Raw genomic sequence first — 23538 nt, forward strand, 5'->3', positions numbered from 1 at the left:
TCCCTCTCCATCACCAGCTCCCAGAGTTCACTCAGACTCACGTCCATCAAGTCAGTGATGCCATCTAGCCATCTCATCCTCTGTCGTCCCCTTCTCCTCCTGCCCCCAATCCCTCCCAGCATCAGAGTCTTTTCCAATGAGTCAACTCTTCGCATGAGGTGGCCAAAGGACTGGAGTTTCAGCTTTAGCATCATTCCTTCCAAAGAACACCCAGGGCTGATCTCCTTCAGAATGGACTGGTTGCATCTCCTTGCAGTCCAAGGGACTCTCAAGAGTCTTCTCCAATACCACAGTTCAAAAGCATCAGTTCTTTGGTGCTCAGCCTTCACAGTCCAACTCTCACATCCATACATGACCACAGGAAAAACCATAGCCTTGACTAGACGGACCTTTGTTGGCAAAGTAATGTCTCTGCTTTTGAATATGCTATCTAGGTTGGTCATAACTTTCCTTCCAAGGAGTAAGCGTCTTTTAATTTCATGGCTGCAGTCACCATCTGCAGTGATTTTGGAGCCCAGAAAAATAAAGTCTGACACAGTTTCCACTGTTTCCCCGTCTATTTCCCATGAAGTGATGGGACTGGATGCCATGATCTTCGTTTTCTGAATGTTGAGCTTTAAGCCAACTTTTTCACTCTCCTCTTTCACTTTCATCAAGAGGCTTTTGAGTTTCTCTTCACTTTCTGCCATAAGGGTGGTGTCATCTGCATATCTGAGGTTATTGATATTTCTCCTGGCAATCTTGATTCCAGCTTGTGCTTCTTCCAGTCCAGCGTTTCTCATGATGTACTCTGCATATAAGTTAAATAAACAGGGTGACAATATACAGCCTTGACGAACTCCTTTTCCTATTTGGAACCAGTTTGTTGTTCCATATCCAGTTCGAACCGTTGCTTCCTGACCTGCATACAAATTTCTCAAGAGGCAGATCAGATGGTCTGGTATCCCCATCTCTTTCAGAATTTTCCACAGTTTATTGTGATCCACACAGTCAAAGGATTTGGTATAGTCAATAAAGCAGAAATAGATGTATTTCTGGAATTCTCTTGCTTTTTCCATGATCCAGCGGATGTTGGCAATTTGATCTCTGGTTCCTCTGCCTTTTCTAAAACCAGCTTGAACATCAGGAAGTTCATGGTTCACATATTGCTGAAGCCTGGCTTGGAGAATTTTGAGCATTACTTTACTAGTGTGTGAGATGAGTGCAGTTGTGTGGTAGTTTGAGCGTTCTTTGGCATTGCCTTTCTTTGGGATTGGAATGAAAACTGACCTTTTCCAGTCCTGTGGCCACTGCTGAGTTTTCCAAATGTGCTGGCATATTGAGTGCAGCACTTTCACAGCATCATCTTTCAGGATTTGAAATAGCTCAACTGGAATTCCATCACCTCTCCTAGCTTTGTTCGTAGTGATGCTTTCTAAGGACCACTTGACTTCACATTCCAGGATGTCTGGCTCTAGGTGAGTGATCACACCATCGTGATTATCTGGGTTGTGAAGACCTTTTTTGTACAGTTCTTCTGTGTATTCTTGCCATCTCTTCTTAATATCTTCTGCTTCTGTTAGGTCCATACCATTTCTGTCCTTTATTGAGCCCATCTTTGTGTGAAATGTTCCCTTGGTATCTCTAATTTTCTTGAAGAGATCTCTAGTCTTTCCCATTCTGTTGTTTTCCTCTATTTCTTTGCATTGATCGCTGAAGAAGGCTTTCTTATCTCTTCTTGTTATTCTTTGGAACTCTGCATTCAGATGCTTATATCTTTCCTTTCCTCCTTTGCTTTTTGCTTCTCTTCTTTTCACAGCTATTTGTAAGTCCTCCCCAGACAGCCATTTTGCTTTTTTGCATTTCTTTTCCATGGGGATGGTCTTGATCCCTGTCTCCTGTACAGTGTCACGAACCTCATTCCATAGTTCATCAGGCACTCTATCTATCAGATCTAGTCCCTTAAATCTATTTCTCACTTCCACTGTATAATCATAAGGGATTTGATTTAGGTCATACCTGAATGGTCTAGTGGTTTTCCCTACTTTCTTCAATTTAAGTCTGAATTTGCCAATAAGGAGTTCATGATCTGAGCCACAGTCAGCTCCTGGTCTTGTTTTTGTTGACTGTATAGAGCTCCTCCATCTTTGGCTGCAAAGAATATAATCAACCTGATTTCAATGTTGACCATCTGGTGATGTCCATGTATAGTGTCTTCTCTTGTGTAGGGATAAATATTTCAGAATGGCAGTTATCTTTCCTGTCTAGTTACAATAAAATTGTGCTAGCCAATCCAGAATAAAGATAAATTATAGTTTGCAGATCCCTAGGCCAGAGATCAGCAATCTAGACTCAGCTTTGTTTTTATGCTAAAGTTTCATTGGCACACAGCCACGTTCATTTATTTACAAATTGCCTATGTTTTCTCAAAAAAAACTGCAAAATGGAGACACTGTGCAGCCCATAAAGCCAAAAATATTTTTATTTTAAAAGTTGGATATTTTTGTAACCAACATTTTTTTTTATCCAATTCGTTTTTAATGCATTTTATTTTTTTAGAGGAGTTCTAGGTTCACAGCAAAACTGCATAAAATGTACAGAGATTTGCCACATATTCTCTGAACTTACACCTGTATAGCCTCTCCCAAGAAGGGCTGCTTTGATTAAAATTATCAAATAGTTCAGATTTAACTCATAATATTGTGAACCATAAAAACCCCAAAGCTGTCACTCATGTATATAAGGGACATGGCTGAACACAAAGGAAGGAGCTCAGATACTGAAGTCAGAACTGAGTTCAAAATCCTGATGAGTCACTTAATCTCTAGGAGCCTCAGCTCTTCCATATTTGAAAGCAGGTGAGGCCTGTCCCCTTGGGAGATGATCCACACTCTGTGGAATGTGCTTCTCCCTGGGCCACCCTTACCTGTGGGGATGGACCACATTCTCTCTATGGAATGCGTACCTCTAAATAAATCAAGTTCTTACCTATCACTCTGTCTCTCCCTAAACTCTTTCTGCAACCAGAAATAAAGAACCTGAGCTTTAGTGAGTCCTGACACCAGCCTCCAATTAACTCTGGATGCTTGGAAGGAACCCTGAAACATCTCAAAGAGGAATGTTAAACTAATCAGGTTTATTTGGAACTAAGGCCCCCACCGAGGTGGAGGATGGAATGATGCTGTTGACCCTTCTGACTTTAGTCAAGTAACGCCTGGACTCGGTCAACCTTTGAGTCTATGCTTAATTCTCCTCTGCTCAAGCCCCATCATGAACATGCATGGACCCTGAGCTTAAAACTTCCCCAGTTTTGCAGTTCAGGGAGACTCTGCTTTGGGAAAAGGTCCCTACTCTTCTCCTTACTTGCTGCAAGTAATAAATCCTTCCTTTTCCCAAGTAAATAGATAGATAAAAATACAGAAGGGTTGGTTAATAATAATACCTAACTCAAAGGTTTGTTGAAGAATAAAGTAAACTGCTGAAACATTTATTGTGTTTGCTGATAAACAGTAAGTAGGCATTCAATATTTGAAACAGTAAGAATAGCAAGGAAATATATATCAATGTTATGTATTTCTAAACTAAATTTTATGTTTGCTCAATTCTGTGGTGATTACAGGGACAAAGTAGCTTTACACTTACACCTAATCAATAATATACAGTAGTGATATTATGAAGGTTGAAAAGAGTGAAAGTCCTAACAATAGAAGCCCAGATTCTTTTCCTACCTACCTAACACAAAATATATATTGATTATTTTCTTCTTCTTTCTCCTTTTTTAATTTTTATATTGTATATGTATGCAGACATACATAGACAATTCTTAAATAATAATAAGAAAACATTGATATTAAGCTTAATTAAAAATAAAACATTCAAGTAATGATCAATTTTCAAGTAATGATTATCTTCAATTTTTTCTGTTATTCAAATCTAAGTATTAATTCTAAATATTTGGGGGGATGAATTATCATAAAAACACGAAGTAAGGAGTCAGAAAACTATTTAATGAATCTTCCTACAAGAGGAAAATTACATAGCATACATACTTGTAGTAGCTTCTTTCTTCCAGAGAATGGCTGAGTTTGAGTTATAGGAGAAGCAGCAACACCTTTAACCTACAAATCCATTCAAGTTCATGTCTTTACCAAGCAGTATACTTTGAAAAAGGTAAAACAATATAAAATTATAATTCTTATTCTAATTTTAAATAAGTCATACAAATTGCATAATAATATTACATGGAAAGAAGTCAGGTGGTTAATCACTTTTCCGTCTTTCACCAAAATCAACTTTCTGTGAGGCAACTACATTATGTGGGACAACATTTATGGGGTAAATATTAGTCTGAGCAATGGCCCCCCTGAAGACATTCATGTCCTAATCATCAGACTCTGTGAGTATGTTACCTTAAACGGTGAAAAGCTTTCCAGATATGATTAAGTTAGGATTTCAAAATATGGAGATTATCCTGAATTATCCAGGGGACCCAATTAATCACCTTATAAAAGGAAGAAAGATCTGAAGATGGATGTGCAGGTCAGATAGGAGCTAAGATTTTAAGCAGCGTTGACTTGTACTTTCAACAATTAAGCTCCCATTCCAGGTGATACTCACTGTGTAGATGACTTTTTGAAACCTTGAAGGAATGTAAATGTACTCCTGTTATGATGTTCTTTGTTATGACAAGATATAAAACTGTGTTGAAAACCCATCTGCTCCAGAGCATTTCCTCAGAGCTATCTGAGAGGATGTTTTCCAGGCTATAGTCCTCCTGCGTGCATGCTAGTCACTTCAGTCGTGTTTGACTGTGTGTGACCCTATGGACTATAGCCGGCCAGGCTGCTCTGTCCATGGGATTCTCCAGATAAGAAATTGGAGTGGGTTGCCATGCTCTCCTCCAGGGAATCTTCCTGGCCCAGGGACTGAACCCATGCCTCTTAGGTCTCCTGCATTGGCGCGTAGGTTCTTTACCACTAGCACCACCCAAGAAGCCCCACCTACTATAGTCCTCAGTTTTGACTCAAATAAAACTCTCTTCTATTCATGTTGCTGTTGTTGTTGTTGTTTAGTTGCTGAGTCACGTCCGACTCTTGGCTGTTGATCTTCCCCGTTGACACCCATTTCCATAGCCCTCTCTCCAAAAACTCCCTTGCCCTAAGCCTGGGGTTCTACTGCATGAGCAAAGTCAGGAAGATTTACCAATCAACAGCAGACTTATTCTGAAAGCATCCCAGATCATTAGATTTGAGAACACCCTGACAGCACTAGCAAATGGCTTTCTTTTCAGAGATAGCTTTCAGAAGGAAGAAACTTTGTGGCTCCTCTGGTGACTCAGTGGTGAAGAGTCTGCCTGCCAATGCAGGAGACTCAGGTTCGATTCCTGATCCAGGAAGATCCCAAATGCCATGGAGCAATGAAGCCCATGCACCACAAATATTGAGCCTATGCTCTAGGGCACAGGAGCCACAACTACTGAGCCCACCTGCCACAGCTGTTGAAGCCAGATGCCTTAGAGCCCATGTTCCACAAAAGAGAAGCTGCCACAGACAGAAGCCTGTGCACCTCAACCAGACAGCAGCCCCCACTCACCAGAACCAGAGAAAAGCCTGAGCAGCAAAGAAGACTCAGCACTTTCAGTCACTTTGCAAGCGCTATTGTATTTGCCAGGATGATAGGGACCATCAAACTGAGTTGAAACAGAGATGCTAAACAATCAGCTACCTGACTAACTCCATACATCAGCCTCACATTCTTTACACCTTAGTAACATTATTGTCCAGCTTCCCACGTGGCACTCGTGGTAAAGAACACTCCTGCCAATGAAGGAGACACAAGAGACACAGGTTCTATTCCTAGATGGGGAAGATTCCCTGGCAACCTACTCCAGTATGCTTGTCAGGAGAAACGCACGGACAGAGGAGCCTGGCAGGCTACAGTCCATAGGGTTGCAAAGAGCTGGACACGACTGAAGCACAGCACAACATTATATCACTATAGGCCACTTTAAGTCACCGTGCTGTACGTGAAAATAATAAAAACAACAAAATTTATACCCTAAATGCCCATGGTCTCCTTGTTCCTTTTCCCAGGCATGACGGTCATCATTCTTCACTGTAATTAGCTCTTTTTTATCTCCCAAATAAACAATCAAGACCACGAAGGTTAGTATCTGATGCCTTTAATATAGCAGATGCTTACTAAAGTCAATAAATAAACTAATGCATAATCAAATACCTGAATACATTTGAAACATATCCTTAGTTTCACACCTCTGCACTTAATTATGACATGATCATAATGCCCCTCTACAAATTCTGTCTTCAAAAAATTAGATAAGGTGTTCAAAGTGTATTAAGCATAAAGAAGAGTAGCTATGATTCTTCACCACTCTAACTATAATCCTCAAAAAGGCAAAGATTACTACTGGTTTTCCTCACCCTACAGCTCAGCACTTAACAGGAAAATAGTAGGAGCTTAAATATTTGTTAAAGTGAATTCAGTCAATTCAGATATGTGTTATTTCAGAATAACAATTACTAGCTGTAAAATCCCATGGATGGAGGAGCCTGGAGGGCTGCAGTCCATAGGGTAGCTAAGAGTTGCACACGACTGAGCGACTTCACTTTCACTTTCACTTTCATGCATTGGAGAAGGAAATGGCAACCCACTCCAGTGTTCTTGCCTGGAGAATCCCAGGGACGGGGGAGCCTGGTGGGCTGCCGTCTATGGAGTCGCACAGAGTCGCACACGACTGAAGCAACTTAGAGCAGCAGCAGCAGCATTGATAAAACAGCTCAATCTTCTGACTATCAGACCCAGAAAAATGAATTTTACTTTGCCAAATTATTCGCTAGTTATTGCAGAGTTTGAAGTCACACAGGTTTCAGACCTGAATTTCACTTCAACACCATTTCCGATGCAAGCAATAGGGAAGGGGATGGGAATTAGCTGCACAGACTAAGGAAAACCAGAAACCTAAAGTGAAGTGAAGTGGTTCATTCGTGTCCAACTCTTTGTGACCCCATGGACTGTAATGTACCAGGCTCCTCAGTCCGTGGAATTTTTCAGGCTTCAGGCAAGAGTACTGGAGTGGGTTGCCATTTCCTTCTACAGGGGATCTTCCAGACCCGGGATTGAACCCCGGTCTCCAGCATTGCAGGCAGAGGCTGTACCATCTGAGCCACCAGGGAAGCCCAGAAACCTAAACTTGGTGGTAAAAGAATCAGCATTTCAAACAAGTGGCTTGGAGCTAAATCCTGGATTGCATACCAAGGGCTGTCTTTGCCCTAAGCGCTGAATATGTAGTTGGGGTATGCTGGGGATAGGGTAGCAAGAGGAGAGAAGAGCAAGGTCTGATGGCTTCTGTCTCCACCCAAACAGCTGCCAAGTCATGAGATGTTATTTCTAGCATGTAATGAATGATGGGTTGTTAACTAATAGAACCATGTCTTTGCATGTTAGCTTTTGTGCTACCAGAACGAACTGAACTCACCACCCCCCCCCACTTCCCTCATTTTTAAAGACGATTTTGTCCAGCTCCAATTATCATCACTTCTCTTTTGGTATTAGGGGCTATAAGGCTGCTTATATCAAATCAGAACATAGTGAAAAGCAAAGGATAAATTGATCAAATCCAGTCCATAAGCAAGGAGAGAGGAAAAGAGATGTGTAAATACAATTTCATATTTAAACTCCACGCAGGTGAGGATCAAGTCCACCTCGGAGCCCAGGGGATAAAGATCCAGGTGTCTGATGGAACCTAGGATCATTCCTAATTTCAAACACTGCAGAGTAACTGTCTTCACATCACTCCCCAGAAAGCTGAGATTATACTTAAGAGCACCTGCAATGTACTAGCACCCTCTTCCTACCTGAGATTCATGGACTAGGGCAGGACTCAAGCGGCAACCAACCTGACATGACGCAACCAATCCAGGGAAAGAGTAAGTCCAAGATGGGAGAGCTGGAAAAGGTATAAACTGAAGCAATTCCACCGAGAGAACTCCCTTGAGGCCGTTTCAGAGGGGAGGAGCCACAAAAGAGACAGCTCTCAGCAAAGGCTCTGGCCAACTCAGACCCGCGTCTGTAGGTTGCCTTGACAACAGGCGCGCGCCGGGCCGGGACCCCTCTCACTTCCGGGAACAAGGAGATAGATCTTTGGCCAAGGCCCCGGCTCCGCTGGCCCCACCTACCGGCCCCCAGCTGTTTCTGCCCTTGCTTCCTCTGCCTGGCATGTGCCACAGGAGCTCCGGACCCCTAGTGGGACTCGCGGAAAAGCCGCAGAGCTGTTCTGCGTCCAGGCATCCTAGGAGACCAGTTCCGGCGCGTTTCTAGCCTTGGCAGAGAGCTGCGCGGACGCACTTCTTTGCTCTTGTACTGCGCCGGAAGAGGGCCAAAGTCGGCCCGGCGGCGGTTTCTGCAATTCTTTAAAGTGAATTCTGTTTAACATATTTTATAGGGCACAGACCGAGGGTTCAGCTCCCCGGTTGATGTTTTGAGAAGGAAAGAAATTTAAGCGTATTCTGGAATGTCTGCTTTCCAGGAGCTTGCAATTATTTAAAAAGACAAGACTGCAGTATAAGAGAGAGACAAAGATACTAATAAAATACTGATGAAAGCCTAGGAATCAGGAAGCTTTCTTTTTATTCTTTGCTCTGCACACAATGTCTTTAAGCATCGGCTCCTCATCGGTAAAACGACAGATCTGGTTTGAGATATGTCTAAGATTTCAATCTACTCTAACATGCTGTAACTCTCCTGAGTTAAACTTCCAAGTGTCAGATACCCAAATCAGAACTAAAATCTTTTTAAACTTAATCCAGTTCTTCCCATAAAATGGAGTTGTTTTTCTAATCTGCTATCTTTTCAAAATTTGCTCCCCTCCAAATGTATGTGTCTAACTTTGCAAGTTAGAATCATTTTGTAAGAGAAAATACAAATGCATTTTTAAAGCATGAAATGAGTGAAATCAATAGGTATAAGGTAATCACTCCTGTTTCTTCCCGATCTATAAAAATTCATCCACCTATTACCCCCATAGAAAAAGAAAAACAAAAATAAACTGGGGGGAAAAAAAAAGAACAAAAAACTTTCAAAACATTATCAAAGACCAAAACTTCTGGTCCCTAACTGCCTATTCCACAAACAGATATTCAGCAAAATAACATTAAGATGTCTCTTTCTGGCTCTGAACACTTCGGTTTAGTACACCTAAACTACTTTAGTATTTCTGACACAGAAAACATCTAGTATAGAAGCAAGAACTTTGGATGATGGGTTGATCATATAAATTGTACTTTTTGCCAGTTTTCAAAACAATTCATTACAAAAGCTCTTTCGTTATTACTGCCAATTAATTTCTTTTTACACAAAATAAAATTAGTCACATGTTAACCTCAATAGTTTGCAGATCCAAAATAGAATGTATTTGAAACTCAGAAAGCATCCATTGAACTACAATCTGCAAATATATATACCCAATGTTAGAAAAAGTAGTGTATATATGTCTATCCAGGATTGCCTTTTAAATTATTTATTGAGTCTAAAGTATTTACAGCCCCTAGTATGTGTTTGACAAATAAGATATGGTTTCTAAAGAAGCTTACAATTATATACAACATGTTTAGTAAGCTAAAGAGTGATCATTTCTTCATTAATTCATTAAACAATATTTACTGAGGGCATAAGGATTCAGTACCTATTCTAGGTGCTATATATATATATATACATATACATATTTATGTATATAGCAGTGAAGAAAAAAGCCACTCTTTTAGTGAGGGTTACAATCTCATAGATGCAACAAAAATAAATAAATAATGTCAGATAACAACTAATACAGTGAAGAAAAATATAAGAGGTCAATGAGATAGACATTAAGAGTAGGAGATGCTGTATGATCAAGTATGGTTTCACTGAGGGGAATTCTCGGGCAAAGGGAACAGTCAGTGCAAAAGGCATGAGGAGAGGGCATCCTTTCAAGCTGATGGATGGAGCTGAAGCAGAGTGAGCCAGGGGAGAATGGAGGTTGGGGGCTGGAGAACAGCCATGGTTAGATTCAGCATAGCCTTGTGGATCATATCTAGATTTTGAATTTGATTTGTGTGACAGGAAGTCATTAGAGGGTTTTGAAAAGAGGGTGCTTATGTTTGGGATTCCCTGGTGGCTCAGACAGTAAAGAATCTGCCTGCAATTCAGGAGACCCAGGTTCAATCCCTAGGTTGGGGAGATACCCTGGAGAAGGGAATGGCAACCCGCTCCAGTACTCTTGCCTGGAAAATTCCATGGACTGAGGAGCCTGGTAGGCTAGAGTCTAAGGGGTCTGACAAAGCAATGGTTTTTCCAGTAGTCATGTATGGATGTGAGAGTTGGGCCATAAAGAAGACTGAGAGCCAAAGAACTGATGCTTTTGAACTGTGGTTCTGGAGAAGACTCTTGAGAGTCTTCTTGACAGCAAGGAGATTAAACCAGTCAATCCTACAGGAAATCAGTCCTGAATATTCATTGGAAGGGCTGATGCTAAAGCTGAAGCTCCAACACTTTGGCCACATGATGCAAGATAGTTGGATGGCATTCCTGACTCAATGGGCATGAGTTGAGCAAGCTCTAGGAGATGGTAAAGGATGGAGAAGCTTAGTATGCTGCAGTCCAAGGTCACAAAGAGAAGGACACAACAATGAGTCCATCAACAGATGACTGGAGAAGGGAATGGCAACCCACTCCCGTATTCTTGCCTGGAGAATCTCATGGACAGAGAAGCCTGTACAGTCCATGGGGTCACAGAGTTGGACACGACTGAGCGACTAACACTTACTTAGTTACTTATGTTTTAAAAGGAGTAATTTGGCTTTTCTATGGAAAATAAATTTTGATGAAGCAAGAATGAATACACAGATGCCGAGAAAAAGGATACTGCTACCTTTATTCCAGTAAGAGATGATTGTGGTTCTAACCAAGGTGTTGGGTGTCCATAGCATGGGAAGAAGTGTTTGGATTTTTTTTTATTTTTTCATTTTCTGAATATTGAGCTTTTTTTTTTTCTGGATTATTTTAAACGTAGAGCCAACAGGATTTGTAAATTGATTGAATCCAGTATGTGAGGAAGAAAGAAGAATAAAGTAATAAGATAGGCACATGAAGTGTTTAGAAGAATAAGAAAGTATGATGGTTGATTTTATGTGTCAGCCTGGCTAGACAGTGGTGACCAGTTGTTTGGTCAAACATGAATATAGATGTTTCATGAGGATAGCATTTAGATGTGATTAACATTTAATAGACTCTGAGTACAGTAGATTACTCTTCATGGTATGGATGGGCCTCATCCAACCTGTTGAAGGCCTTAAAAGCAAACACCTAGTTTCCCAAATATGATTGGATTTTGCCTCCAGAGCTCAGTATGAAAATTCAGCCTGAGTTTCTAGCAGACTGAAGACTGCAACATCAACTCTTACTGAATCTTAAGCGTGTCTGCTTGCCCTACAGATTTGGGTCTTGCCAGCCCCAATAATTGTGTAAGCCAGTTCTTTAAAATCTCTGTGTGTATGTGTGTGTGTAAAGAGAAGTTCTTTAAAATCTCTGTGTGTATGTGTATGTGTAAAGAGAGGTTGTCCTATTGGTTCTGTTTTTTCTGGACAACTCTGACTAATGCAGAGGGGAAAAGAGAAATAAAGTAATAAGATACAGGAAGCTTACCTGTTTTAATAACAGGAGATTCCTTCTAACTAGAGGACTTCATAAAAGTAGCTAATATTTAATTTAAGTCTTAAAGGATTCATTTATTAATATTCTCATGAAATATTGAACTCCTCTGTTGAAATGCTGGGCATACAGTAGTTACAAAATAATAACAAGCAATCCCTACCCATTCAATTGAGGGGGAATATGATAATAATTGGAGAAGGAAACGGCAACCCAGTATTCTTGCCTGGAGAATCTCATGGACAGAGGAACCTGGTGGGCTACAGTCCACGGGGTCGCAAAGAGTCGGACACGACTGAGCGACTTCACTTTCACTTTCATGATAATAATACTTTGGCCACCTGATGTGAAAAACTGACTCTGGAAAATACCCTGATGCTGGGAAAGATTGAAGCCAGGCAGAGAAGGGGAGGACAGAGGATGAGATGGTTGGATGACATCATCTGGGAGTTGGTGATGGACAGGGAAGCCTGGCATGCTGCAGTCCACGGGGTTGCAAAGAATCGGACACTGAGTAACTGAACTGATGATAATAATATATTCATAAATAAATTACATCATAAAATGTGAGGATATGGATTATGAAGAAATATAAAGCAGAAAAAAAGACCAATAGGAAGTGATAGGTATAGAATGGGTCATGCAAAACTACCTTCTAAAGTATATTTCGATAAGATATACTTTGGGGCTTCCCTGGTGGCTCAGATGATAAAGCATCTGCCTGCAATGTGGGAGACCTGGGTTCAATCCCTGGGTTGGGAAGATCCCCTGGAGAAGGAAATGGCAACCCACTCCAGTACTCTTGCCTGGAAAATTCCATGGACTGAGAAGCCTGGTAGGCTATAGCCCAAGGAGTCGTAAAGTGTCGGACATAACTGAGCGACTTCACTTTCACTTTCTTTGAGCAAATATTTAATAGAGGTTATAAACGAGTCATGTAACTTTCTGGGGAAAGAATTTAGGCAAAAGAAACAAGAGCAAATGCCCCGGTACAGGAGCATCTTAGCTTTTTCCAGAAACAACAAAGGAGCCAAACTGTGTGAAATAGAGACAGCGAAGGGGAGAGAAGTAGGAGATGAGATCAGAGTTGGGGTGCATTGTTCAGGATCTTGATGGTTAATGTAAGGACTTGGGATTTTGCTTTGAGTGCCACGGGAGTCATAAAGTGGAAGGTTTTGAGCAGTGGGGTGACATAATCTGATTTACATTTAACAGAATCACTCTGGATGCTGTGTTAAGAATATTATTTAAGTGTTTGAATATGAAGATAAATATACACAGAGGCATGATATAAGATTCTAGAAATATTCAGAAATACTCTCTTATTTTCTGTAGAGGTTTTTCTCACATTTAAGGCTTAATATGGAATTTGTTTTTGTGTAAGGAAGAGATTAAGTCTTATATTTTTCAATATACACACTGCATAACAAGTCGCTTCAGTCATATCCAACTCTTTGCGACCCTATGGATCCTATAGACTGTAGCCTACCAGGCTCCTCTGTCCATGGAATTCTCCAGGCAAGAACACTGGAGTAGGTTACCATTTCCTCCTCCAGGGGATCTTCCTGACCCAGGGATTGAACCTGTGTCTCTTATGTCTCCTGCATTGGCAGGCAGTTTCTTTACCACAGGCACCACCTGGGATGAGTAATTATATGAGAAATTTTTTAAGTCCTTATCACGAAACTCATCAGAAATGCCACCTCTGTTATACACAAGTTCTGGGACGTATATGCGGATACTTCTTGACTCTTTATTCTCTTTATCTATTTTTTCATCTGTGTTCCAACAGCAAAGGCTTTATATCACATAGTTCATATTCTCTGACCACAAATGTAATGTAATCAATAACCAAAAAAAAAAAAAAGCTTAAAAACCCACCTATTGCCCTATTGCTCTGTTAAATTTCCATTAGAATCCTTTCTTTCCCCCTATTTTATAATTTAATTTTCTGCTTTCTATTTTAACAAATAACTAGTTGTATCAATTTTTTTCTTTCAGTGGCAAAGTCAACTGACTACAATATCAGTAAATGTAAATATATGTGTTCACTTGAATTAAATGGCATTATAAACAACCTCAAATAATCAAATAAAGACACTTTTTTGAAACACAGAAATACTGTTAAATATCATCTAAGGCCACGGTATAAAATGCTGGTTTCTTATTGAATAACAGTATGACATATAATGGATTTAAAACATTATGCCAAATGAAGTTGATTCGTATTACAACGTAGATAAAATAAGCAATCAGTTGTATTCTGTCCTAGTCTTCAGCATCCCAACCAAAGCAGTCCTTTAACTTAAGTTTGCTAGCCTCTAAACGGTAGCTCTGTTCCACATTTACGTATAAAAAAGGAACGATTTTGTCCACTGTTCCACATGTTTATGTTCATCGTTTGAGGCAGTCAGTCTCTTCAGCTGAGAAAACAGAAGCAAATTATTAAATAATTAAGTGTTGGACATGGTAATTAGTATCTGTATGTCATCAAGTATTTAAAATGCCTATTCGAGTTTTGTTGCCAGTCTCTAAGGAAACGCACAATAAAATGCTGAAGTTTATTCCAAACAATGAACTTTTTTAAAGCCATACCCGACGCTGAATCTGTGAATCGACCACTCTACAGGGCCTTGCTTGCACAGGCCCGGTCCACTGTCGGCATCCTATACACGTTGCCCCTTTCCATAGATGTGTTGCCTGCGTGTTGCAATCTGGTTTACAATCCAGGCCCCCTCTGCAGTGATTCCGGATTGGATCCCCAGAAAGCACCTTGAATGGGTGCTTGAATGGGTAAAACTGCACCACAAAGCGACTCAAGGCTTTATCCTGCAGCCTAGGACTTTCTGTACAGGCGAACTGGCCGTCTGTCGCGCCCCTCTGCGTGGAGTCCCCTATTGCGCGCATGCGCACACCGGTCTCAAGCCCTCGCCGGAAGTCAGAGCCGGCGGAAGAGGCAGGAAGCCAGGGGCTGGGAAAGTCGGCGAGACTGAGCCGTTACGAGTCTGCGAAGCAGAGCGTTTTCTGAGTCGCACCATGATTCTCAGGAAGAAACTGAGCTATTTGTGGACCTTAGGTCTCTGTCTGGTAGCCAGTAAATCGCCACCCAAAGCTCCCTCCATCACGAATGATAGGTTTATAGAGGAGTGCCTCAGATTGCACAATGAAGCGCGGACCAACGTCTCGCCCCCAGCAGCCGACATGAAATACATGGTGAGGAAGAACCTAGGCTAGGATCTTTGTTCTCTGGTTCATCCTAAGGTATCTGGGCAATGAGTTTCATGGACTCATTTGTATGAACTCAATCTGGAACTTTCAGCATGCATCTAAAAATTACACCTTGACCGAGCTGTCTCTTCCAAGGTGCATGAGAAAGGAAACTTGAAGCTGTCGCTTGCCTAGACTTAGTTCCCTTTTACGCAGGTTTGGTGGGGCCAAGGCGGGTGGTGGATCGTTGTGGATACTCTTGGCCTAGTGACTGTCTGTCCCGCACATAAACAGTATGCAATGATAACACATAGACCAGACTATAGCTAACATTTATCCATTCAGAAAACGAACAAGTGGGAACCACACAGCAAACACTGGTTCAGAGCAATTCTGAAATCTTTAGAGCAGGTGTTAGAAGATCTGCTATACAGGAAGCCAGAAAAGTTATTTGATTAGAGGTGGTAGGAGTTCCCTTGCCCATTGTTTTCTGTGGTCTCTATCTTCTTTGAAAATATCCTTCCTTATCCATCATTCTCCTTGAACCAATCTGAAGTGGACTTTGGGAATTCTGCTCTTTTGAGGGCTATATAGCCTTCTCAGACTGCTTTCTGCCCACAGTAAGGTCTGAGTGTCATTTAAGATATCTTGCATTCGTTTGCTTTTTCATAACAGGTTCACAATATCTTTGGGAATACATCTGTCTCCAGAACTCTGAAGGTCTTTTGGCCTTATGCCTGCAGTCAGTTCCAAGTACCAATACTCATGCTTAAAGTGCAGCTTGGAGAAGTTTTTGAATCTTTCTTTGGTTTCTCACCCTGGTGCTTTTATTTTTCATCTTAATGGCAGTATCCTTGAAACATGAATTTTGGGGAAATTGCTACAGTCTGAACCTGTTCCATTTGCTAAGGCAATTTTTAAAAACTTAAGAGGATTTCCTGGGAGTCATAGACTGCTTTTTGCCCTGAGGCTTTTTAATCATATGAAAGTTTTACAGAATTGGTCTCTCAAAGTCTTTTTAAAATCTTATTACATATACTATATAGAAGCAGTTTCTTTTCCATTCCTCAAAAGCCCCACATTTCCTGACTCTCTCTTTCTTCTTCCAAACTTGCCAGTGTTTTATGATAACTTGTTGAGTCCACAGAACAACCGCCAAATACTATCAATGTTCAGTTTACTGACCTCAGCGTTAGCTTCAACTTATGATCTGCCTCCTGAATAATAGATCACATTTTTTTCAGATATTTTGTTTCTGAATCACATGGATTGCCATCATTCCCCTGCCATTAATAGTCTCACTGCTTGCCAACTAACTGTAGTTGCCAACATAGTTCAGGCAAACTCACCACTAACATTTGTGACCTAGAAGAAGTATAAAAACGGAAGCCCACATGTCATTGGTGGCTCAGTAGTTAAATTTTCATTTAGTAAAGAATATGTGGTTTCAGAGATTTCATCTAATCTGCTCAGATTTGGATTTGGTCAGAATAATTTTGCTCATTTTCATTGATGTTATTAAGTAAATTTTCATTTCTTCTGAAATCATCAAAACTTTCTATTAAAATTATAATTTTATAGATATAATATGTAGGGTTTGGGTTAAAGTTATAATAAATGGTCTTCAATTTTAAGTATTTTAAATATTTTTTAATGTTTTTGGAAATTTAATTGTCTTCTTAAATATTTTTATAAATACAAGATTATTTACCATTCTGGTGCTTATGCCCATCTAATGGCCAATGTGAAGAACTGATGTCATTCTTCACTTAGGTGACAAAAAGAACTACACACATCCCTACTCAACAGTAATAGAAATTTGTTACCATTGCAAAATATCTCCTTTATAACTGAAATCAGGGAATATGGAGAAGTGATGAAACAGATCTTCAGTAGTACTTCCAAGCAATATTATATTATTCATGGATTTACTGCTTTCATGCTGAAATGAAAGATTTGACAAGTTAATCTTTTAACCTAAGCACTTCCATGGTTCAACTCTTTCTTGGACTCTGAAGTGGTGTCTGTCTCTAGTGTCATCAGCAACAATATTCACAAGCCTTTTACCATTCAGATACAGAAGCCTTTTGCTTTAAAACATGTGGCAAAAGAGGCAGATATTCAGTGTTGTGGGTCACATTAAACCTGTGCTATGGTTAAAATGAGGAAAAGTGTGTGTGTGTGTGTGTGTGTGTGTGTGTGTGTGTGTAATATGCAATGTCCTATTAAGTTTGGACCAAGAGCAGGGATCCCTCCTACCTAGGTCTCAAGTGGTATGAATTTGGATTTCTATAATGGCTGCACCCCACTTCCAGCAGTAAGTTTTATAAGAGGTTAGGCTGGGCTTTGGTACAAAATAAACCCTGAAATCTCAGTGGCTTAGTGAAACAAACGTTTAATTTCATACTTACACAGGTTGTAGAGAAAATGAATTAGGATTCAGCCTGTCTCTCTGGGCAAAGGGGTTCCCCCAAACTCAGTTAGCTCACTGACAGGCATTAGAACAAGAGCTCCCAAAGTCATTCATCTGATAATTGCTTTACTAGTATGAAGAATAAGAGGATATCTACTGATGCTCTTGCTATTATAAATAGATTTAGCATCCTTTTGCTATCTTTTCATCCCTATTTTTTGTTGAATTAATGGCTTTTATATTCAGATTGTTGTTCTTCTTACCTACAAACATTTGTTATGCTGATAATTAATAATAACACAAATAAATTTTATGGTATGTTTTGGTGAGGTTGTAAAACAATTTGAATCACAGTACCCTGTTCATGGGAATTTAAAATTGTGCTGCAGCTATGGAGATAAGTATGGAGGTTCCTCAAGAAATTAAAAATAAAACTACCATATGGTCCAAAATCCAACTTCTGGGTTTCTTTCCCCAAAAAATCGAAAAAAAAAAAAAAGTCACGATCTTGAAGAGATAGCTGCATGTCCATATTCATTGATTCACAATAACCAAGATATAGAAACAACCCAAGATATAGAAACAACCCAAGAGCCTCTTGATGAAAGTGAAAGAAGAGAGTGAAAAAGTTGGCTTAAAGCTCAACATTCAGAAAACTAAGATCATGGCATCCAGTCCCATCACTTCATGGCAAATACATGGGGAAACAATGAAAACAGTGACAGACTTTATTTTTCTGGGCTCCAATATCACTGCAGATGGTGACTGCAGCCATGGACAGAGGAGCCTGGTGGGCTGCAGTCCATGGGGTCACTAAGAGTCCTGCACGACTGAGCGACTATACTTTCACTTTTCACTTTCATGCATTGGAGAAGGAAATGGCAACCCACTCCAGTATTCTTGCCTGGAGAATCCCAGGGACAGAGGAGCCTAGTGAGCTGCCGTCTATGGGGTCACACAGAGTCAGACACAAGTGAAGTGACTTAGCAGCAGCAGCAGCTCCTTGGAAGAAAAGCTATGACAAATCTACACAGCACATTAAAAAGCAGAAACGTTACTTTGCTGACAAAGGTCAGTCTATTCAAAGCTATGGTTTTTCCAGTAGTCATGTATGGATGTGAGAGTTGGACCATAAAGAAGACTGAGAGCCAAAGAATTGATGCTTTTGAACTGTGATTCTGGAGAAGACTCTTGAGAGTCTCCTTGACAGAAAGGAGATTAAACCAGTCAATCTTAAAGGAAATCAGTCCTGAATATTCATTGGAAGGGCTGATGCTAAAGCTGAAGCTCCAACACTTTGGCCACGTGATGCAAGATGGTTGGATGGCATTCGTGACTCAGTGGACGTGAGTTGAGCAAGCTCTGGGAGATGGTGAAGGACAGAGAAGCCTGGCATGTTGCAGTTCATGGGGTCACAAAGAGATGGACACAACAAAGAGTTCATCAACAAACGACTGGATAAAGAAAAATCCGCATTTCTGGTGTATTTTTTACCAGCTGAGGCACCAGGAAGCCTAAGAATGCTGGAGTGGGTAGCCTATCCCTTCTCCAGCAGATCTTCCCAACCCAGGAATCAAACCAAGGTCTCCTGCATTGCAGGCAGGTTCTTTCCCAACTGAGCTATTAGCGAAGCCTATATACACAAAGAATGGAATATTATTCAGCCTTAAAAAAAACTAAGAAGAAAATCATGCCAATTGTGACAGCATGGAAGAATCTGCAGGACGTTATGCCAAGTGATATTAAGATATTAAGAAGAGATGGCAATACATAGAACTATATGAAAAAGATCTTCACAACACAGATAATCACAATGGTGTGATCACTCACCTAAGCCAGACATCCTGGAATATGAAGTCACATGGGCCTTAGGAAGCATCACTATGAACAAAGCTAGCGGAGGTGATGGAATTCCAGTTGACCTATTTCAAATCCTAAAAGATGATGCTGTGAAAGTGCTGCACTCAATATGCTAGCAAATTTGAAAAACTCAGCAGTGGCCACAGGACTGGAAAAAGTCAGTTTTCTATTTTTTTAATTTATTTATTTTAGTTGAAGGCAAATTAGTTTACAATATTGTAGTGGTTTTTGCCATACATTGACAGGAATCAGCCATGGGTGTAAATTTGTTCCCCATCCTGAACCCCACTCCCATCGCCCTCCCCATCCCATCCCTCAGGGTCATCCCAGTGCAACAGCCCTGAGCACCTTGTCTCATGCATCGAACCTGGGCTGGCGATCTGTTTCACATAAGATAATATACACTTTTCAATGCTATTCTCTCAAATCATCCCAGCCATGCCTTCTCCCACAAAGCCTGAAAGACTGTTCCTTACATCTGTGTCTCTTTTGATACCTTGCATATAGGGTCATCATTACCATCTTTCTAAATTCTATATATATGCGTTAGTATACTGTATTGGGGTTTTTCTTTCTGACTTACTTCATTCTGTATACTAGGCTCCAGTTTCATCCACCTCATTAGAACTGCTTCAAGTGCATTCTTTTTAATGGTTGAGTAGTATTCCATTGTGTGTATGTACCACAGCTTTCTTATCCATTCTTCTGCTGATGGACATCTAGGTTGCTTTCATGTCCTGGCTATTGTAAACAGTGCTGTGATGAACATTGGGGTACACGTGCCTCTTTCAACTCTGGTTTGCTCAGTGTGTATACCCAGCAGTGGGATTGCTGGGTCATATGGCAGTTCTATTTCCATTTTTTTAAGGAATCTCCACACTGTTCTCCATAGTGGCTGTACTAGTTTGCATTCCCACCAACAATGTAAGAGGGTTCCCCTTTCTCCTCACCCTCTCCAGCATTCATTGTTTGTATACTTTTTGATAGCAGCCGTTCTGACAGGCTTAAGATGGTACCTCATTGTGGTTTTGATTTGCATTTCTCTGATAATGAGTAACGTTGAGCATCTTTTCATGTGTTTGTTAGCCATCTGCATGTCTTCTTTGGAGAAATGTCTGTTCAGTTCTTTGGCCCATTTTTGGATTGAGTCATTTATTTTTCTGGAATTGAGCTGCATGAGCTGCTTGTATACTTTTGAGATTAACTCTTTGTCATTTGCTTCGTTTGCTATTACTTTCTCTTTTTCTGAAGGCTGTCTTTTCACCTTGCTTATAGTTTCCTTCATTGTGCAAAAGCTTTTAAGTTTAATTAGGTCCCATTTGTTTATTTTTGCTTTTATTTCCATTACTCTGGGAGGTGGGTCATAGAGGATCCTGCTATAATTTATGTCAGAGAGTGTTTTGCCTATATTTTCCTCTAGGAGTTTTTAGTTTCTGGTCTTCCATTTAAATCTTTAATCCATTTTGAGTTTATTTTTATGTATGGTGTTAGAAAGTGTCCTAGTTTGTTTTACAAGTCGTTGACCATTTTTCCCAGCACGACTTGTTAAAGAGATTGTCTTTTCTTCATTGTATATTCTTGCCTCCTTTGTCAAAGATAGGGTGTCCCTAGGTGTGTGGATTTATCTCTGGGCTTTCTATTTTGTTCCATTGATCTATACTTCTGTCTTTGTGCCAGTGCCATACTGTCTTGATGACTGTAGCTTTGTAGTTTCATCTGAAGTCAGGCAAGTTGATTCCCCCAGTTCCATTCTTCTTTCTCAATATTGCTTTGGCTATTTGAGGTTTTTTGTATTTCCATAAAAATTGTGAAATTATTTGTTCTAGTTCTCTGAAAAATACCAGTGGTAGCTTGATAGGAATTGCATTGAATCTATAGATTGCTTTGTATACTATACTCGTTTTCACTATATTGATTCTTCTGATCTATGAACATGGTATATTTCTCCATCTATTTGTGTCCTCCTTAATTTCTTTCATCAGTGTTTTATAGTTTTCTATATATAGGTCTTTTGTTTCTTTCAGTCAGTTCAGTTGCTCAGTCGTGTCCAACTCTTTGTGACCCCCATGAATTGCAGGATGCCAGGCCTCCCTGTCCATCTGGGTGAACTCCTGGAGTTCACCCAGACCCACGTCCATTGAGTCAGTGATGCCATCCAGCCATCTCATCCTCTGTCATCCCCTTCTCCTCCTGCCCCCAATCCCTCCCAGCATCAGAGTCTTTTCCAATGAGTCAACTCTTCACATGAGGTGGCCAAAGTACTGGAGTTTCAGCTTTAGTATCTTTCCTTCCAAAGAAATCCCAGGGCTGATCTCCTTCAGAATGGACTGGTTGGATCTCCTTGCAGTCCAAGGGACTCTTAAGAGTCTTCTCCAACACCACAGTTCAAAAGCATCAATTCTTCAGCGCTCAGCCTTCTTCACAGTCCAACTCTCAAATCCATACATGACCACTGGAATAACCATAGCCTTGACTAGATGGACTTTTGTTGGCAAAGTAATGTCTCTGCTTTTGAATATGCTATCTAGGTTGGTCATAACTTTCCTTCCAAGGAGTAAGCATCTTTTAATTTCATGGCTTCAGTCACCATCTGCAGTGATTTTGGAGCCCAAAAAAATAAAGTCTGACACAGTTTCCACTGTTTCCCCATCTATTTCCCATGAAGTGATGGGACCAGATGCCATGATCTTCGTTTTCTGAATGTTGAGCTTTAAGCCAACTTTTTCACTCTCCTCTTTCACTTTCATCAAGAGGCTTTTGAGTTCCTCTTCACTTTCTGCCATAAGGGTGATGTCATCTGCATATCTGAGGTTATTGATATTTCTCTCAGCAATCTTGATTCCAGCTTGTGCTTCTTCTAGCCCAGCGTTTCTCATGATGTACTTTCATATAAGTTAAATAAGCAGGATGACAATATACAGCCTTGACGTACTCCTTTTCCTATTTGGAACCAGTTTGTTGTTCCATGTCCAGTTCGAACCGTTGCTTCCTGACCTGCATACAAATTTCTCAAGAGGCAGGTCAGGTGGTCTGGTATTCCCATCTCTTTCAGAATTTTCCACAGTTTATTGTGATCCACACAGTCAAAGGCTTTGGCATAGTCAATAAAGCAGAAATAGATGTTTTTCTGGAACTCTCTTGCTTTTTCCATGATCCAGCGGATGTTGGCAATTTGATCTCTGGTTTCTCTGCCTTTTCTAAAACCAGCTTGAACATCAGGAAGTTCACAGTTCACATATTGCTGAAGCCTGGCTTGGAGAATTTTGAGCATTATTTTACTAGCGTGTGAGATAAGTGCAATTGTGCGGTAGTTTGAGCATTCTTTGGCATTGCCTTTCTTTGGGATTGGAATGAAAACTGACCTTTTCCAGTCTTTTGGCCACTGCTGAGTTTTCCAAATGTGCTGGCATATTGAGTGCAGCACTTTCACAGCATCATCTTTCAGGATTTGAAATAGCTCCACTGGAATTCCATCACCTCCACTAGCTTTGTTCGTAGTAATGCTTTCTAAGGCCCACGTGACTTCACATTCCAGGATGTCTGGCTCTAGGTCAGTGATCACACCATCGTGATTATCTTGGGTGTGAAGATCTTTTTTGTACAGTTCTGTGTATTCTTGCCACCTCTTCTTAATATCATCTGATTCTGTTAGGCCCATACCATTTCTGTCCTTTATCGAGCCCATCTTTGCATGGAATGTTCCCTTGGTATCTCTAATTTTCTTGAAGAGATCCCTGGTCTTTCCCATTCTGTTGTTTTCCTCTATTTCTTTGCACTGTTCGCTGAGGAAGGCTTTCTTATCTCTTCTTGCTATTCTTTGGAACTCTGCATTCAGATGTTTATATCTTTCCTTTTCTCCTTTGCTTTTCACTTCTCTTCTTTTCACAGCTATTTGTAAGGCTTCCCCAGACAGCCATTTTGCTTTTTGCATTTCTTTTCCATGGGGATGTTCTTGATCCCTGTCTGCTGTACAATGTCACGAACCTCATTCTGTAGTTCATCAGGCACTCTATTGTTGCAATGGTGAATGGAATTGCTTCCTTAATTTCTCTTTCTGTTTTCTCATTGTTAGTTACAGGAATGCAAGGGATTTCTATGTGTTTATTTTATATCCTGCAATTTTACTATAGTCACTGATTAGCTCTAGTAATCTTCTGGTGGAGTCTTTAGGGTTTTCTGTGTAGAGGATCATGTCATCTGCAAACAGTGAGAGTTTTACTTTTTATTTTATTTTCTATGTAGAGGATTGTGTCATCTGCAAACAGTGAGAGTGTTGAATAGTAGTGGTGAGAGTGGGCAGCCTTGTCTTGTTCCTGATTTAAGGAGAAATGCTTTCAGTTTTTCACCATTGAGTATAATGTTTGCTGTGGGCTTACCTG

At 40.5% G+C, this 23538-nt stretch overlaps 2 protein-coding genes across 3 annotated transcripts in view; one reads left to right on the forward strand and one right to left on the reverse strand.

Annotated features, from left to right (window-relative positions):
- CAPS2 (calcyphosine 2) overlaps positions 1 to 8467 on the reverse strand; it is a 49492-nt gene extending 41025 nt beyond the window's left edge. For both annotated transcript variants that reach the window (XM_061415542.1, XM_061415541.1), the window contains exon 1: positions 4029 to 8467. The gene's annotated coding sequence lies outside the window, so the exon portion shown is untranslated. The remainder of the gene's footprint in view (positions 1 to 4028) is intronic.
- A 6157-nt stretch (positions 8468 to 14624) lies between these two features.
- The window catches only part of GLIPR1L1 (GLIPR1 like 1), a 42287-nt gene continuing 33373 nt past the window's right edge, over positions 14625 to 23538 (forward strand). The window contains exon 1 of the mRNA XM_061415545.1: positions 14625 to 14892. Within this exon, the coding sequence (XP_061271529.1) occupies positions 14716 to 14892 (177 nt within the window). The 5' untranslated portion in view covers positions 14625 to 14715. The remainder of the gene's footprint in view (positions 14893 to 23538) is intronic.

This window comes from Bos javanicus, chromosome 5, assembly GCF_032452875.1.
Source record: "Bos javanicus breed banteng chromosome 5, ARS-OSU_banteng_1.0, whole genome shotgun sequence".
Taxonomy (NCBI): Eukaryota; Metazoa; Chordata; class Mammalia; order Artiodactyla; family Bovidae; genus Bos; species Bos javanicus.